Source organism: Thermobia domestica, chromosome 7 (assembly GCF_964235325.1).
Source record: "Thermobia domestica chromosome 7, izTheDome1.hap1.1, whole genome shotgun sequence".
NCBI lineage: Eukaryota > Metazoa > Arthropoda > Insecta > Zygentoma > Lepismatidae > Thermobia > Thermobia domestica.
The window spans coordinates 178,527,343-178,547,161 of NC_137460.1; the positions used below are offsets into that span (position 1 = coordinate 178,527,343).

General features: G+C 38.7%; 1 protein-coding gene and 1 long non-coding RNA gene across 3 annotated transcripts in view; one reads left to right on the top strand and one right to left on the bottom strand.

Annotated features, from left to right (window-relative positions):
- Positions 1-19,819, top strand: part of obst-B (obstructor-B) — a 152,596-nt gene that overhangs the window by 73,466 nt on the left and 59,311 nt on the right. The window contains exon 2 of one of the 2 annotated variants that reach the window (XM_081765625.1): positions 18,328-18,521. In XM_081765625.1, the coding sequence (XP_081621751.1) occupies positions 18,488-18,521 (34 nt within the window). In that variant the 5' untranslated portion in view covers positions 18,328-18,487. Of the gene's footprint in view, positions 1-18,285; positions 18,522-19,819 lie in introns of those variants that run through there. The other variant, XM_081765626.1, reaches the window with a different exon arrangement.
- The window catches only part of LOC145690588 (uncharacterized), a 160,079-nt gene that overhangs the window by 22,593 nt on the left and 117,667 nt on the right, over positions 1-19,819 (bottom strand). The gene's annotated exons all lie outside the window — the stretch shown is intronic.

Genomic DNA, 19,819 nt, shown 5'->3' on the forward strand with positions numbered 1-19,819 from the left:
GCGATATACTCACAGGTACCTTGTACAGTATTTTTGCAATGTAGTATATTTACACGAGACAGCTGTGAACAATAACAGTTCACAGTCTGATATTGTCCACCGTTGACCGCTAGGGATGGGCACGAGTCGAGTCAAAGGTAATTTTCTCGAGTCGAGTTCTGAGCCGAGTCACTGTTTTTGAGCTCGAGTTTCGAGTCGAGTTGAGTTTGAGATATGGCTCGCTCGTTCAGCTCGTTTTTAAATCATGGCCTGAATAGACCCGGAAAGCAAAAGCCATGAGAAATACAAGCAGTAATGTGGAATACTTTTATTGTTTCTCACGAGAGAGGATACTGCTCGCATTTCGCCTCGTCTCGATAACGTGATGATAATAGATTTTTATAACGGGACAGCCTCAAATGTCCTGAGCACTAATATAAGTCTATACTGTAGTTCTTACCATCAAGGCTCAGACCTGCTCGGCACAAGCAGAAGCCAAACCCAGGCAGTGATGTCTATCGGCTCGGCTCGGCTCAACTGAGCGAACCGTTCGAGCCGCCTTGGTTCCAATGAAACATCGGCTCTGTTCAACTGACCCGATGGCTTGAACCGGCTCGGTTGTTATGAGTCACCGACTCGACTTACGTGAGCCATTGGCTTGAGCCAGCTCGATTAAAACGAGTTCTTTGGCTTGAGTCGACTCGGCTCAAGTGAGCCAATGGCTCGAGCCGGCTCGGTATAAGAGAGCCATAAGCTCGGTTCGGTTCGGCTTAACGGAGCTGAGGGCTCGAGCTTGCTCGGTTAGGTGAGCTGTTGGCTCTGTTCACTTCTCAGTTCGGCTCGATAGTGAATGGGCTGTGAGCCGAGCCGCTCGACTTTAATTGAGTTCATTTTAAGTTTAATGTCCCTTTTAGCAGCGAGACCATATGAGACGGGACCTACTGATTAACTAGGAATCTGAAACATATGAGCTTCCATCGGGAATCGAACCCGGGTCTCCCACGTCACAGGCGCGTATGCTAACCGCTTAGCCACGAAAGAGTCCCAAGCCGCTAACAACCCTAAATCCTGGCCGGCAGTTTGACCTGTGCATTACAACTTTTAACAATTTTTGGTTCGGGCCCGAATACTTGCTTTTCCGGAACTCAAACCCAAAACCTCGTGAATGATGTTCTTGCCTCCTGAAGACTTCTCGACGACCAAAGTCGGCAGTCAACCAGTAAACAATATAATTTTTAGTATTCAGATATCTTTAAAGCGTTTCAGAATGTGTTGGTAGAAAGGAGATAAAAACAAATATTTCTTTCTAAACCAACAGGATAAACAATTGTTCACTCACATAGTTGATATATCAAATACATCTGCTCATCTTTTGTGCAAATCCCCTAAAAATAATTGACATATTTATGACAAGTCAAGTAACCGTGTTTTTCATTTTTCTTTCTTTGAATAGTCGGTATTGCAGATGATACCTGAAACGTTTGGATCCGCAAATACGCAAGTCGCACCAGTTCGGAAGTTTATAGTCCTTTCCAGGGCTAAGGCTGTGAGAAGAATATCTTGAATAATATGAAAAAAAAAAAAAATCTTGTTTATAACATAAAAGGACACCAGAAGTGTCTTTCATTTAAGACTTCCAAATTTTGCCCCGTGGTTGGTTCTAAATGCATCGGATCTCTCTTTGCTTATAAAATTTTATTGTAGTGCTTGTATTTCACAAGCTTTTCTTTCTTCGAACGGCATTTAACAAACGAATAAAGATAGGCTTTTTCCTTTGCTGGGGTAGGTTGCAAGAGGATGCTGCAACTTCCCTCATCTCTTTCCAACGGCATAAGACAAGATGCTAGTTTGCTGTTTAATTCAATTCCGTTTTGTACCTGTGTCCTCGCCCTTAACGATTTCAGCGCTGTGGAGGTTGAACATTGAATTTGAGCGTCATTTTCAATCCTTCATATGCTCGTACAGTGTTGCCAGAGTGTACGACAATTATCTAAACATACGATAATTTTGTGCGGTTGATAGAAAATAATTATTATAAAACGTACGATAATTTTAGTCACAACAGATGAATATCGGGATGGTATTTTAAATATCCAAAATCTGGCCGCTATTTTGCTCTGTGGAAACAGTATAGAAAAATCTTCAAGAAAGCACTTCTCTTTTTTTTTTTTTTTTTTAAAAAAAAGGGTGAAAATATATATCTTTTTTGTTTGTCTGTTTGCTTACTTGCTTCCTGTCTGTCTTAACAAGGCGAGTAGAAGACACTTTTTGCGTCTGTCCATTGCAACCACCACGACACGTTAAGAGTCACAAGGTTTTGTTTCTTCAGTTGCACAGCAACCCTGCTCGCATATTTTTCATTCGCGGCAAAACGCTGCGTAATATGAAAGGGTATACTTCTCACGCGGCAAACAGCCGCAAGCGGCGACGGAAAATCGCCGCCTCAATGTGAAAGAAGCTTTAGTATTACCTGCCAAGCAGTATGGGAACAAAGGTGTGTATGCGAGCTGTAGTTTCTTGGAAAATATCTCCGATCATGCTGAACGGGTAACAATTCGAGGAGTCATGTACGTTAGGAAGCTTTCTGAGGTCAGCAAAGCGAAACAAGAGGCATGTAGAACAGGTGTCCCGACAAAACGTACCAGCGACAAAACGTACCACTTGAATTTTCGCGACAAAACGTACCACTTTTGACGACCTGTCATAAATGACAACCTGCCATGGATTAATTAAAGCATTTCTGATATTTATTCCACGACAAAACGTACCACTTATATAAATTACAACCTGTCTTGGACTAATTAAAACATTTTGGATATTTAATGCGCGACAAAACGTACCACTTCAAGCATTTTTTTTTCAGCGTATTCGCAGATAGAACAAACTTCTCTTAAAGGTTCTGTACGTAACAAACGTAACATTAAACACGTTTATCAGTCAGTAAGAGAACACGAGTCTTCCAAAATACATTTGACCAATGTGGGTGCTTACATATCTAACAAAAGAGAACATAATGTTAAGAAACTACTTCCTTATGAACAGGTAAAACAACGGCAGTATAAGGTTGAGAAGAACAGACAGGTAATGTATCGAGTTGTCAAAGTGCAGAGACTCATTGCAGAGGAAATGTAGCAGCCTATAAACTGAAAGACACAGCTATAGATCATGGAAACTTTTTGGATAGTGTTCCTTTCTTAAGCAAATTTGATCTTCTGTTTAAAAATAATTTAGATAAGGTCACCGAGAAGAGTCATATACGAGGAAGTAAGCAGGATAGTGGTCGCATAACTTTTACTAAACACGGTGAATTATGTTTTGAATGCTACCAACACACTTATCAGAGAAGATATTTCGAAAGAAGTCTCTCAAGCTTCAATATTTTCTGTTCTATTAGACACTACTCAAGATATAGTAGTTTCAGGCCAGTGCTATGTTGTTTTACGGTATGTTGTTAAAATGGTTGTTAAACAAAGTATTGTTGTCATTGTAAAATGCATATCTACCACAGGCCAGTGTCCTTGCGGTTTACTGCTGGAAATTCTGCAGAAGTTGAACCTTGATATTAAGAAGTGTATTGGAAATTCAACCGATGGCTCAAGTAACATGCAAGGACAATATTCGGATATTTTCAATTCACCTATGATCAGTTACACGTGTGATTCAGTTGATTTTGAGTTTAACGGCCCTTTTAGCAGCGAGGCTATATGAGACGGGACATACTGATTTACGGGAAATCCGAAGCACATGAGATCCCGCTAGGAATCGAACCCAGATCTCCCACGACAAAGACGCATACGCTAACTGCTTAACCACTAAGAAACTCAGTTACACGTGTGGTGTTAAGCTCATATACTCAATCATGTCATATGTGATCTGACAAAAAATTGCATTGATTCTGTGTCATTGTTTTGCTGAATGACAGTGCGATATTTATGCGTGAGTCTTATCAACGAATGGACATTTGGAAGACCAAATGTTAACAAAGGCGATGGTAGAAAACACACTGTTTTTCAGAAAAAGCTTAATCATTTTTCGAACCCAGAAAGTGCTTTGTATATAGAGTTGACCATAATAATTAAGAAAATTGCTTCTACAGAAAATATCAAACCAAAAGCTAGGTGTAAAGCGAAAGGATATATAAAAGATCTTTTCAAGTTCAAAACAACTCGGACAGCACAAATGTTCCTTAAGATATTTCAAGTGACGACCTCTCTGTCAAACTATCTCCAAATAGAGGGTGGTGCTAGTCTAGTCCTATCGGATGATGCAGACTACTCTGTTCCAAGTGAAACTGTAGAGGGATGATTTTGAATCCATTAAGAATGCAGCATTAAGCTTTGCAGAGTGGACCAATAAGAAATTTGAAGACTTAGAACGTGATTTCTTTTTTTTTTTTTTCTATTGACCTGGCAACAATTCACCTTCAGAGATGGACAAATATATTCCCGTGAATATGAAGATGAAGCTGCTTCTATCCAATGACCAGGTACTGCATCGACGCATTCAACACAATATTGGACATGGTAGTTCCGAGTATTTCTTCAAGATTCAAGAAGCAATGTACTTTATAGATTACTTGGATCCTAGACACTTCAACCAAGTAATAGAACTTCCAGACGTGCCTTTCGATAAACTTACATATTTTCTGAAAAACTTCAGTTAAGAAGTTTCCAAGGATACTATAATTGTATTCTCTTGGACTTTTGAAGGACGTGGATATCCTTGAAAGTCAGTCTTGATGACGAGCACAACCGAGAAAAAATGACTGTGCTGATGGTGTAAGTGATTCAGAATTAGGAGAAAATACATTTGTTTACAAGGAAAGTGAATGCAAAACGTGTTGCAAAATTGTCCAATGTGCTGCTTTTTAATTTGGTGGAATTGTAAATTTTGCAGTAATACTTATCCAGGTTTCCAGCATACAAATTTTTATTGACTTTGCCCGTAACTCAGGTAACATGTGAAAGAAATTTTTCAAAACTGAAATAAACTGAAATACATTAAAAATAGGCTAACGAGTAACCATGTCTCAGGAACATTTGAAAACATTTATGTTGATGTCTATTGAAAAAGATTTATAAAAAAATATTTCGAATGCAAAAGTGATAGATACAGTAGCATCAAAAACTAGTACACTAAAACATCTGATAATTTTGTAATATACTATACGTTCTCCTTGAACTTCATATAATATTTTGAACAATTCAGAATAATATACTGATGAAAGAATATCATGTTTTAATTGTCAATTGTTAATACTATTGACTTGCTGTAGAAAGAAAACTGTGCAACTTGATTTGTGACATTGAGATACTGGTGGTGGTGGGAGAAAGCGGCCGCGCCCCTCTAATAATGCCTATCCGTCTCTGGTCCAAAGCCTGGATAAAGTGTGATGGAAATCAGCAAATATTCAAATATTGCATATGCATAATTCTTGCTGGTCTTGGTCTGGCGAGAATCTTGCAGGCATGGTCTTAGTCTTAGCGTTAGTCTTAGTCTTGGTCTTGCATCGGTACTTTTCTCCCCACCAATCTGTTCAACTTTTAACCTTATTTTGGCCGATATATATATACTTATATGCTGTCCTATTAAGTGGTACGTTTTGTCGCCTGTCATTATTTGATGGCTGATTGGAAGACTCTTCGCAACTAGCCCTCCAGTCAAGTGGTACGTTTTGTCGCTTGTCATTATTTAAAGTGTTTTTAGAAAACCCTTCACAAGCATCCCTCAGGGTAAGTGGTACGTTTTGTCGGTGGTACGTTTTGTCGCTAGTACGTTTTGTCGCGTATTCGTAGAACAGGCGAACAAGAAAGTAAAGAGACAGAGAAGAGTTTAAGCGTTCTTGATGTTAATAAAATTGTAAATCATACAGTATATGTATTGTCTTAAAAAGAAGATAAAAGAATTGTTTCTTAAAAAAAAAACAATATATATACTGTATATTGATAAAAAAAACAACTTACAAAACAAGGTTTGAATTGTGAAAATGTAGATTTGCTGAAATAAAATTATTCAAAATTTTCAGAAATATATAAAATATATCACTTTCAATAATATATATATATATATATATATATATATATATATATATATATATATATATATATATATATATATATACTTTATGTTTTTACGAGAAATACGATAATTTCTTCTGATATTCGACAATTTTTAGTTATTGAGTTGATAAATTTGTTTCTGTACTCTGCCAACGGTGTGCTCGTCCCTTCCATTCTCCTTGGCCCAGCTATTCTCCTTGGCCCAGCTATTCTCCTTGGCCCAGACTAAGTACAGGGTTTTGCCCTTTTTGATTGTCTAATATAATAGAAATAAAATAAAGAGTGGTTTAGTGTGTTTGTCTGTCTGTGTGCGGCCTGGGGACCAGACGACCACAGGTACCTTGCTCCAGGCCGCAGATCAAGACGAAGCGTTTTTGTCAAAATTCGAACCAGGGGGGTCTCAGGGGAAGGTTTACCGGGACATGTAAAAGTAGTAGAAAATGACTGATTTTAGTGTCGAATTCATAGTTTTCGCGGCCGCTGAGATCAATGGTGAAACTCCGATCGCATTAACTTCCAAATTCACCCTATTCGGCTGCGGGCCGGGGGTCACCGGGGAGGAGGCGAATACCGAGACATGAAAAAGTAATCCAAAATGACCGATTTTAGTGTCAAATCCATAGTTTTTGCGGTCACTGAGATCAATGGTGACACTTCCATGAGCGATGACTCAAATTCAGCTACGGAGCGGGGGTATTGCGGGGGTATTGTGGACAGTGTTGGGCAAATTTCAATTGAATTAACAATTAACAATTAATCTGTAAATTTAATTGTTAATTGCAATTAACAATTGAAATAAGTAATGGTTCATTGTTAATTGCATTTGGCCATTGAAAAAGGAGAATCAATTGCAATTGATCAATTGATTGAAAGTAATTGCAGTGGAAAGTAATTGCAATTGAATTCTGTAATTCAATTGCAATTGAAATTAATTGGCAATTGATTCAATTGCAATTGATTTCCACAGCAATTACTTTCAATTGATTGATCAATTGCAATTGATTTTCACTGATTAATTTTCAACACAGTAGTTCAGAGAGGGCGTGGGGCAATGAAAACTTTAGCCACGACCAATTGACTCACCACCTGTCGTAACCCACGACCCACCGTGACCCACTCTGACCCACCACCCACCATAAACCACTCTTACCCACTGTGACCCACAGACCCACCAAAACCCATTGTCATGAACTCTGACCCATGATTCACGACCTCTTCTCTACTGACTAAAGAGTTTAAACTTGTAATAAAACAAGCCTATAAAATTATCACTTATCGGAGTTTGAATTTCTACGATCAATCGCTCAAGCACCGCACTAATACAATAACGGCGGATCTGACCTTTCTAATATAAATAAAATAGAGTTTGTTCGTGTGTCTGTCTGTCTATCTTTGTGCGGCCTGTGGACGATACGAGTGGACCGAAACTTCTCAAAATTTGGTCACGGGTAGCTTGGTCTAGGCCCCAGACCAAGACTAAGAGTTTTTTTTTAATTCCTTACTAGGGGGTGTCCAGGGGACGCTTACCGGGACCGGCCTGGGGACCAGAAAAGTCGACCGAGAGTTACAAAATTTTGGTCAAAGATACCTTGGTCCAGGTCCCACACCAAGGCAAAGCGTTTTCAACAAAATTCGAACCAGGGGGTCTCAGGGGAGCGTTTACCGGTACATGTAAAAGTAGAACGATATCAGTGTCGATTTCATAGTTTTCGCGGTCACTGTGATCCATGGTGAAACTCCGATCGCATTAACTTCCAAATTCACCGTGTTCGGCTGCGGGCCGTGGGTCAACGGGGGGGATACCGAAACGTAAAAGTAATCCAAAATGACCGATATTAGTGTCAAATCCATAGTTTTCGCGGTTGCTGATATCAATGACGACACTACCATTAGCAATGACTTCCAAATTCATCCACCGTTGTATGCGGGCCTTGGGTCACCAGAGGGGGGAATTCCGAGACATGTAAAAATAATCGAAAAATGACCGATATTAATGTCAAATCCATAATTTTCGGGATAGCTGAGCTCAATAGTGAAACTCAAGACCACGTTTACTTTCATATTTAGCCCCCATCAGCTAAGAAAGGGTGGCATTATAAAGGGGATCACGAGACATGTAAAAATAATCCACAATGACCGATGTCAAATCCGTAGTTTTCGCGGTGGCTGAGATCAATCGTGATACTTTCATTAGCGATGATTTTCAAATTTTGCCACCATTGTATGCGGGCCGGGAGTCACGGGGGGTGGGGAATTGCGAGACATGTAAAAATAATGGAAATTGACCGATATTAGTGTCAAATCCATAGTTTTCGCTGTCGCTGAGATGAATGGTGATGCTTTCACAGGCGTTGACTTCCAAATACAGCCCCCATCGGCTGTGGGCCAGAGGCATTGTTTTTTTTTTTTTTTTTTTTTAATTGGAACCAGAGGATTATAGGGACTTTTACCGGCATATGTAAAAAGTAGTAGAAAATGGCAGATGCTAGTGTCACATTCATAGTTTTCGCGGTATTGGTTTTGCGAATCAATAGTAGTGGGTCAAAATGGGCATTCAATGTGGGAAGAAAAATGATCCACTCTCCCACCAGTATCGAATTTCAAGGTCGCTTTTTCGCATTGTTTAGTGCATGTTTTTACCGTTACTGCGCATATTTTCACGTTTTGCAGGCCAACGAAAGTGGGTCAAAGACGACCTACAAATATGGCAGAAAAAGACATAGCCATTCCACTTTCAAGGTCCATTTTGACCCTCTCCCACTGATGCACAAAGCGACACAAATCATGCAAAAAAAAAAAAAAAAATGTGAAGAAAACGACCTCGACATTCGATGGTGACAGAACAGCATTAAGTTATTCCGCTATACTTGTAGGCCATTTTGACCCATTTTCGTTGTCGCACTAAAGTGGAAATAGGAGCACAAAACAGTACAAAGCAGGCACTATACGATGCGAAAGAAACGACCTCCAAATTCGATAGTGGCGGAACAATGGCTGTATTTCCTCACACATTGATCGACCATTTTGACGCAGTTTTGGTGATGCTCCAAACGTGGAAGTAGGCGAACAGAACTGTACAAAATACACACTAAACGATGCGAAAGAACCAACCCCGAAATTCGATAGTGGCGGAACAGTGAGCCATTTAACTCCCACTTTAAATCCCCGTTTAACTCACCTCGGGTGATGCACAAGACGAGAAATAGGCGCAGAAAACTTTTTTTTAAAAAAGGCACTAAACGATGCGAAAGTAACGATCTGGAAATTCGATAGTGTCGGAACAGTGGGTCATTTTCGTCACACCTTGGAGGCTCATCTTGACACACTTCTAGTGACGAACAAAACGTGGAAATAGGGGCAAAACGTAACAAAACAGGCACTAGTCAATGCGAAAGGAAGGACCTTGCAATTCGGTAGTGGCGGAGGAGTGAGTCATTTTCGTCACACTTTGGAGGCCGATTTTGACACACTTCTGGTGACGCACAAAACGTACAAAACAGGCACTAAACGATGCGAAAGAACCGACCCCGAAATTCGATAGTGGCGGAACAGTGAGCAATTTAACTCCCACTTTAAAGGCCTGTTTAACTCACTTCCGGTGACGCACAAGACGAGGAAGTAGGTACAGAAAACTTTTTAAAAAAACAGGCACTAAACGATGCAAAAGAAACGACCTAGAAATTCGATAGTGTCGGAACAATTGGTCATTTTGGTCACACTTTGGAGGCCCATTTTGACAGACTTCTGATGACGCGCAAAACGTGGAAATGGGGGCACGAAACAGCACGAAAATTTAGTAGTCGATGCAAAAGGAAGGACCACGAAATTCGGTAGTGGCGGAGAAGTGGGTCATTTTCGTCCCACCTTCAAGGCCCATTTTGACCGTCTTCCAGTGACGCACAAAACGTCGAAATAGGCGCACAAAAGGGTACGCGGTGTGAAATTAACGACCTCGAAATTCGATAGTGGCGGAACAGTGGGTCGTTTTCGTTCCATCTTGGAAGCCCATTTTGACACACTTCTGGTGACACAAAACGTGGAAATGGGGGCACGAAACAGCACGAAAATTCAGTAGTCGATGCAAAAGGAAGGACCTCGAAATTCGGTAGTGGCGGAGAAGTGGGTCATTTTCGTCCCACCTTCGAGGCCCATTTTGACCGTCTTCCAGTGACGCACAAAACGTCGAAATAGGCGCACAAAAGGGTACGCGGTGTGAAATTAACGACCTCGAAATTCGATAGTGACGGAACAGTGGGTCATTTTCGTCCCATCTTTTAAGCCCATTTTGACCCACTTCTGGTGACGCACAAAACGTGGAAATGAGGGCACGAAACAGCACGAAAATTTAGTAGTCGATGCAAAAGGAAGGACCTCGAAATTCGGTAGTGGCGGAGAAGTGGGTCATTTTCGTCCCACCTTCGAGGCCCATTTTGACCGTCTTCCAGTGACGCACAAAACGTCGAAATAGGCGCACAAAAGGGTACGCGGTGTGAAATTAACGACCTTGAAATTCGATAGTAGCGGAACTCTTGGTCATTTTCGTCCCATCTTGGAAGCCCATTTTGACCCACTTCTGATGACGCACAAAACGGAAGTAGATGCACAAAACGGCACAAAACGATGTGAAGGAAACGACCTCGAAATTCATTGGTGGCGGAAGAACAATAATTTGTTCCGTCATATTTGTAGGCCCATTTTGACCCACTTCCGGTGATGCACAAAATGTGGGAATAGGCGTACAAAGCGACACAAAACACGCACGAAAGATGCAAAACAAAGTATCTCGAAATTCGTTGGTGGTGGAACAAGTTAGTAACGCCGTGAGCACCAATATAAGCATATACTGTAATTCTTACCAGGGGGCGCGGTGGGTCAGTGGTAGAACGTTCACCTCCGGTGCTTGAGGTCCCTGGTTCGATCCCAGCTCGCGCAGTTTGGACTTTGTGGTGGACAAACACCGTGCTCGTGGATTTTCTCGGGGTTCTCCCGTTTCCTCCCATTTTCTTCATTTCATTCATTTCCCATCATCGCCGTCTCCTTTAGCCTAACTGGCATAGGTGTGGGACGTAAAACTAAAGATTTCATATAATTTTTTGTAGTTCTTACCATCAAAGCTGAGAACTGCACGGTCCAATTTTTTAGCCAAAGTAGAAGCCCAACCGGAATAGTGATGTCAACCAGCCCAGATCGGTACAACTGAGCGTACAGCTTGAACTGGCTTGGTTGGGATTACCCATCGACTGGGCTCAATTGAGCCAATGGCTTGAACCGGCTCGGTAAAGGCGAGTTATCGACTCGGCTCGATTGGAGCCAATGGCTCGAACCAGCTCCGTTGAAACGAGTCCATAGGCTGGGTTCGAGTTAGCTTAACTGAGCCAATGGCTCGAACCGGCTCGGTTGGGGTAAGCAATCAGCTCGGTTCGGTTCGGCTCGAGCTGGCTCTGTTGGATGAGCTGTTGGCTGGGCTCACTTCTCGGTTCGGCTCGATAAGTGAATGAGCTGTGAGCGAGCCGCTTGAGTCGTTGACAACCCTAAACCCGGGTCGAGCAGTTTTAAACATGTTTGGCTGGAGTCCCATAACTTCTAACAATTTTTGGCTCGAGTCCGAATACTTGCTCCTCCTGAACTCAAGCCAAGAACCTCGTGACCGATGTCCTTGCCTCCTGAAGATTTCTTGACTACCGAGATCGACAGTTAACTAATTTTTAGTATTCCGATACAAACCGCCTATATTCCATGTTTATACAGGTACACGTGTTATAATAATAATTAGTTATAGTAGTAGTAGTAGTATCATTGATAATTATATTGTCTATGTAGGATACTTGAAGATAGTAGTACTTGGAACTACACAAAGGATTTAGCTCGAATTGGCTCGACTCGACTGGAAACTCGATCCGAATTCGAGTCGAGTTGGGAGAAATTTTTCGAGCCGAGATGTCGAGTCGAACTCAAAGATGTCTGCTTCGAGTCGAGTCGAGTTTTAAAGAAAACTCGTTCGAACTCACTCGTGCTCATTCCTATTGTATGCATGACGGGCATATAGAGTTCTTTCAAGGGGGATAGAACCATAAACATAATATATTTAAAAAATACTTAGTTTCATGGCTTTCTTCCCAGGGGGAAAAGGGATGGTAGGTATCCAGCATTTCTTATAAGTACCTTATTTGAAATATGTAAAACAGTAACAAGTTGACAATACAATATACACACATCTTCTTATCTTAAGTTTTAATTGCTGATTTCAATTGCAATTAACAATTACAATTAACAATTACAATTAACAATTACAAGTTTCAATTGTCAATTGCAATTAACAATTGAATGTTTCAATTGCACCCTTTGCAATTGACAATTAACAATTAAAAGTTTCAATTGCCTGGTGACCAATTAACAATTAACAATTGACGAAAATTTAATTGCAAATTTTATGATTGAATTCAATTGCAATTGAAATTAATTGTCAATTACAAATTGAAATCAATTGCAATTGAAATCAATTGCAATTGATTTTCAGAGCAATTACTTTCAATTGATTGATCAATTGCAATTGATTTCAATTGATTTTGCCCAACACTGATTGTGGGCCGGGGGTCAGCAGAAGGGGGATAGCGAGTCATGTAAAAATAGCCGAAAATGACCGATATTAATGTCAAATCCATAGTGTTCACTGAAATGAATGGCGATACTCCACAGACGCTGCACGCTGACTTCTAAATACAGCCCCCATGCGAAGAATGGGTATACTATATTCTGCTAGTATAAGATAAAGTAATCATGAAAGCATGTTTTATTCTATTTCATTCTATTGCAAATTCATGTTTTAATTAAATTAACAAACAAAGGTTATCTCAGCCCACACTTTCAGGAGCGTCAATTAACCTTGAGGGCTCCCCCCGGCTCCATCTGGCAACGGTTCTGATGGTCCTCCAAAATATAAACCCGAAACCTCGTGAACGATGTCCTTGCATCCTAACCTTCACAAATACCGAGATCGGCAGTCATCTAGTTTTTAGTATATTTCATGTTTATATACACAGTGTTATTTATAATAATAATAATAATAATAATAATAATAATAATAATAATAATAATAATAATAATAATAATAATAATAATAATAATAATAATAAGTTGTAATAGTATCATTAATAATAATTAGGCCCTATATTGTCTATGTAGGATACTTGAAGAGAATACTTGAAACTACACACAGGATTTGGCTCACTTTGCCTAGTTTTAGCTCGACTCGACCTAAATTCGAGTCGAGTTTCAAGTCGAGTTGGAGGAAATTTTTCGAGCCGAGTTCTCGAGTCGAGCTCAAAGATGTCTGTTTCGAGTAAAGTCGAGTTTCAAAGAATACTCGCTTGAACTCACTCGTGCCCATCCCTATTGACCGCATTGCAAAGATGACATCGGCGAAGCAAATTTTTCCGCATGCGGTCAAACACACCCGAAATTTCGGAGATGACTGCCGCAGCTATATTAACTCGAACAAGTTCTTCGGCTGTCGTGGCTTGTTTTACATATAAAGGGCGTTTCAACCCCTCCCGCAAAAACGAAATCAAGGGTCGTGAGGTAGTGTAAATGAGGTGCTCGTAACACATGTCCTTCTCTCCCAATCCAATTATCTGGGAATGTTTCATTTAGGTAGGTCTCTATATTTCTGTCAAAATGTGCAGATGCACTGTCATGCTGGGATTACTAGTTTCAGAACAGCCCCTCATAATTCTTAATATGCTTTCTTCAAATTCAGCTGTCCACATGGTGCGATTTATTCCGATTTCACGTAGGAGAAATTGAAGAGACCCTATCTCTCGAAGATGAATATGGAGGCGTGGGAAAATACAGGGAAAGTTACTCTCCTTTGAGGGCGACGGTTACGATATAAACACCTCGCCTCTGGGCTATTTCCCTTTGCCTCTCTATAAATGAGGTGCATATCTGCCAGCTCGTGGACAGAGTAATCTGCTATTGCGCAGGCATGTACAGATTAATACAATCAATTTTACTCAAACATCCACGTCTACCCCTATACACGATGGTGAATATCTGAACACAACCTTCTACCGTTGAACGCAACACATCCTACCCTATTATACAGCAATTCCACACGGAACACCAGAGCATCGGACTATATATATCACTCACAAGTTACATAGATGCCTACTACAATAAAGTCATGCTAATGGACGCCATTCCATAACAAAACTGCAAGACAGCCTTCTGCGAGCCACTCGCAATTGGAACACAAGGAGCGATAGTTCCGTAGTGTGCGACCAAAGCATCACGCCTTTAGTGAAAGTACTATGAGCTACGTACGTACCGGTACTTGTAATGTAGTGTAGCAATGTAGGTATCGTTATGTAACGTGTACAACATCTCGTGTTCCGTCCATTTTTGTTATTTCCATGCATGGAAGTATCATATTCCACGGAATTACATATTACGAGGAGGAAATCTTTTAATATGCTGCAGCTTGCTTTGCCCAATATGTATCCATGCAATATTTGGGAATCTTTGTATCATGTGAAGATCTCTTGTACACTCATTCATCGCATATGATTTTTGCATTTTTGGATACTGCATGTTATGTTTCTTTACATGCCACCTGACTGTCCTATGCACAGTTGTTTTAAACCTATTCTGGTTCCATTTTCATACACTTGTAACTTGGACAGAAAGCCGTTCGCTTATCACCCGTCACCATTAGCCTAGAAGATATAATTGTGATACATTAAAAACTACGTTTCATTTAAATTCTTCTTCCGAGAGTTCATTCTGTACTGAGACTAAATAGATCAATCACATGTGTATCTCTCTTTCTTTGAAATTCTACGTGTTCTTCTGATTGAACGATGTATTATTATTTTTGATTGTTGAAATCTTGTACTTGATTGTTGTTCATTTCCCTCATTCAACGTTTGATAGAATACTCAAAGAAATACGCCAGTTTCTTTGGGAGTCACCCTTGCGTCGCCACTGCACAATATCCGATTGTACTAATGGAATTTACGACTAAAACTAGTGGACATTCTCTTTTACCCAACTTCGATCCGACGTTTTGTTCTTGAATTGTGGCTGCTTTTATATTTTTCTAACCAATTTTCAGGTGATCAAGGCGTCGAAAGGAGAAACTTTTACAACCAGGTTGGTGTATACTTTTCTTTTTATCTCGGTGTCAGGAATCGCCTCCCGACGTTTGTCATATTAAGTTACACCTTGTATATATATGAGCGTCATTTCATGTATAAAAACCACCAAATTTATTTAGTAACCTAAATAGCTAAAATGTCAAACGCCTTTGCTAGAGAAACACTTTTTAGTTCTTGTAATAATATATATATATATATATTGATAAATTAAAAAAATGCTCTGAACGGAGGTAACAGCTACTTGAATGGAGAAGACTTTATACCAGCATGGATGTGACATCACATGAACGCAGGTGACAAGACCATCTCTTTCCAATTGAAAAGTAAAAATTTGTAACGAATTTCGAAAAAAAACTAGTATTACATAATATAACATTAGTATTACACATGTGCATAAATGATTGCCAATGTCCAGAACTCAATTGTTGACATTAGCATTCAAATGAAGTACAGTATTTTATTTAACATATGCTATCCTTAATAATTGTTTATTATAAGAAGAAGAAATACGATGTGCGCATTAAAAATAGAGCTAGTTAAGAAGCCTCATTGTGACGAAGTTAAACTTCCGCTAATTTTACAGATTTTATGTAATATCTTCAAAATGGATAACATTAATAAAAAAAAGTGGAAACTCATTGTACTAGACAACATTATTTTGTATGAAATACCGTTATCACGACTCACCTATGTACTATAAAATGTTCGCAAATCGAAAGCAGATAGGTGAGTCGTGATAATGGTATCTCATGCAAAATACTCTTGTCTAATATACTGCTTTTCCACTTTTCGAATAATTTTATCTGTTTTGAAGATATTACAGATCACATCCCCTCCGTGCACGCAGTAATGAACGTAGGTGACATTATACGCACGGAGGTGACAAATTCCGCCATTATGGCACAATTAAGATATACCCTTAAGGTTAGATTCTGTTTATCCTTATTTCCAGCATTAATTCTTAAAAAAGTAACATCATGATTGAACTAAATTAAACTATCATCTATAAATACCTTCTTATAATTTCGGACGGAGTTGACAGTTTGTGTTGAACCAAATTATAACAAGCGCGATTTCAGACTAATAAAAAGGAACAATCATCACCAACAAACTTACCTCGCTTAACTGGCGCCTTCCTTGGAAAGTTCCATAAACTAACAACTCTTGAGACTACGACAAAAATGAAGTTGAAAAATATGGTGGACATATATGTTTTTTTCTGCGATGTAGCACGCAGGTGACAAAAAAACTGGATACAGAAAAGAATACTACTTCTAATAGCATAAAAAAAACATTAGCTTATAAATTTATTTCCATCTATTCATTGATATTCATACGTTAAAAAAGTCTTTAATACTTGGCGAATAAAAGATAGTACTTTAGTAATTTCGAATCATTCAAGTAAACTGTAAGTGGTTACAACGCACGGTGGTGACATATCACCTATTTTGACATCAATATTTTAAAATAAAATTATAAAAATATTACTGACTTCATTATTAATTTTAAGTTACCTTTGCAATGTATGTACTTACACAATTTCAACATGTTTTGATTTCTACCTGCCTATCAGCATATCAGTTACATCAAAAGTCCCATTTCAAATAGAATGACCCATATATTTATTTGTATATATATATATATATATATATATATATATATATATATATATATATATATATATATATATATATATTGTCAAATAAAATAAAGCTAAATATATACCAATAAATCAATATACCTATATTTTAGAAATACAATACGTACTGATCATTCGAACACTGCTCTAAAACATTCAACAGCAATCAAATTTGTAAATAAAGAACTTCAAAAACTTGAATATTTAAACTGCACTATATCGATTGCACTTAGCTTCTGAAAGTTTTTTTTTTTTTTCGATAAATGAGCAGCAGCAACGGAAACTCCTATATTATCTTACAAAATAGACCTACATGTTAATTGCTTTACTGGCTTTATACATATTTTTGAAAAGTGACCGCACTTTTTACCTTTTCTCTCTCAGTAACTGTATGAATGTGTAATACAAAACTAGTATACAGAAGAATTTAAAAAATATTCATAATGTGATACTTCACAAGTCGCCTTTTGTAAGGGCCCACTGTACCCTTCACAGGATCTTTACTAACAGCCACTATGTGAATTTACTATGCAAAACTGGTATACAGAAGAACAATTAGAACCACTTACCTATTATAATGTGATATTTCGCAGGGCGCCTTACGGAAAGGGCGCACTACCTTTCACGGGTTCTTTACCAACAGTAACAATATGTATTCATTGTACAGAAGTGTGCCATAGAGAAAAATAAATAAAATCATATCTTTGATGTGGTTTCGCAAGGACGCCTTATGTAAAGGGCGCACTGTACCCTTCACGGGTTCTTTACCAATAACAACTGTAAGAATTTATTATTTTTTTTTAAAAAAAAACTTGTACCTTTATTTATAATGTGATGTTTCGGGTGGGCCAGCACGGGCCTGATCTGATCAAAATTTCAACTGGTTATCTAAAAAGAATCATGAAGATACATCATCATAAAATAAAATATGACCAAAAATATGAAACAATTTCCCTTAAGTCTCCTACTGTACTTTCACAGAAATGTATTAAGTGAAGTCAGCAGGGGCCACATATTTTTTTCTAGCCCTGGGCCTCCAGATGGTTAATCCAGCCCTAAAGGAAAGTGTGCATTTTAAGCTACATTTCTGTTTCTTACTGAACGAAACACATAAGACACGATATCTAATGACTGTACACTATCACTGGACCAGCGTACTCCCCATTATTCAATAGGAATGTCGGTATAATATTTGCTATCTAAAGATATTGGAAGAGAGGAGTAAATAGCTGACAAAGAAACGTGATTTATTTCTCCAATGAAACCTAACTAAAAGAAATCTGTTCGGGGTCATCGTGCTCTGGACTCTACGTACGTCAAAAGAAGAAGGAAAGGAGGGAAACGAACGGATGTAGATGAATATATTATCGAGGGCGTTGGTTGGTTAATTCTTGTACAAGTACTATGAAACAATGAAAATATTTAACCTTCAACATAACAGGTATTCGAAAGTTACAATTCACTTCAAGGCGTTGTTGGTACTGTTTCCTTGCAGTCGGCAGCGGCAGACATTGCTGAGCCTGCAGGAAAAGTGGTAGCAGTCACCAGAAGCTAGCTGGAGGAAGGAAGGATCTGAGTGCGTGCAAAGAAAACTAACAACCAAGGTCGTAGTTTAGTACTCTCTTTTGGCCAGACGACAAGTTCTCTCACAAGACATGAAGACAATTACCTTCTTCATCTGTATAGCAGGTAAGCATATCCAGTACTATATATATATATATATATATATATATATATATATATATATATATATATATACAGACTGTTCCATAATTCGTGTTATTTTCTACAGGGCTGGAAGAAGATGAAGTTTATACACTATTAATGTAAAATTTGGCACTCTTATTGAGTAATATCTGAATTTTTCGAATTTCTAAAGAAAATAAGAGAAAATTGCTGTTTAGCCCCCCTTTTAGGTGTGTAAACACGAAAGTTCATTTTCCTTATGGGAGATTCAATGTTAAATTTTAGAACCAGTTTTCTCCAATAATTATTCGTGAAGATTTTGGAGCAAATGAGTTGTATTTGTTACAAAATGCAAAAACACTCATTCACAAAGCTAGTAAAACCGTCTCAAACATTATTTTGCGAAGGTCCTTCTTTTCGGGAGCAAGGGGCGTAAAAAGGTGGTGGGTGATATGTTACCAAAATCCCAAAATTTATTTTCGGAATGCCAGTAAGCGTGAGATTAATCACAAATGTCACAGAATTAATGCTCCAATGTCCTTACATGTAAGAGTGACTGATAATGGGGCTACAGCCCCCTTTCAAAAATAAAAAAAATCACCATAAATATCCTTAGTAAGGACATACGAGAAGAAGGTATTTTTGTTAATTCATGTGAAATTTGGCGTCATTGTATCAAAAGAGAATGCGTTTTTCAAATCTGGAATGTTATTTTGATAACACACTGCCTTAGGGGGGTACAGGGGGCGAAGCACTCGATGATGGATATTTATAAAAATTCAAAATTTTGTTCTGGAAATGCCAGTGAGCGTCAGATTTTTCACCACTGTCACAAAATTAATATTGTAATGCTCCTTGCATGTGCCAGTGACTTATATGGGGCTATAGCCCCCTTTCAAAAATAAAAAAATCACCATAAATATCCTTAGTAGAGACATACGAGAAGAAGGCATTTTTTTTAAATTAATGTGAAATTAGTCGTCATTGTATCAAAAGAGTATGCGTTTTTCAAATCTGGAATGTTATTTTGATAGCGCACTGCCTTAGGGGGCATAGGGGGCGAAACATAAAATGATGGATCTTTATAAAAATTCCAAATTTTATTCTGGAAGTCTGAATGAGTATTAGATTAATCACAATTGACAGAATTAATATTCCGATGCTCCTTGCTTGTGCCAGTGATTGATGTGGTGCTACAGCCACCTTCCACAAATCACCAAAAATCACGATAAATATCCTTAACAGGGACATACCAGAAGAAGCTTTTTTTCTATTGGTCAATTAATGTGAAATTTGGCGTT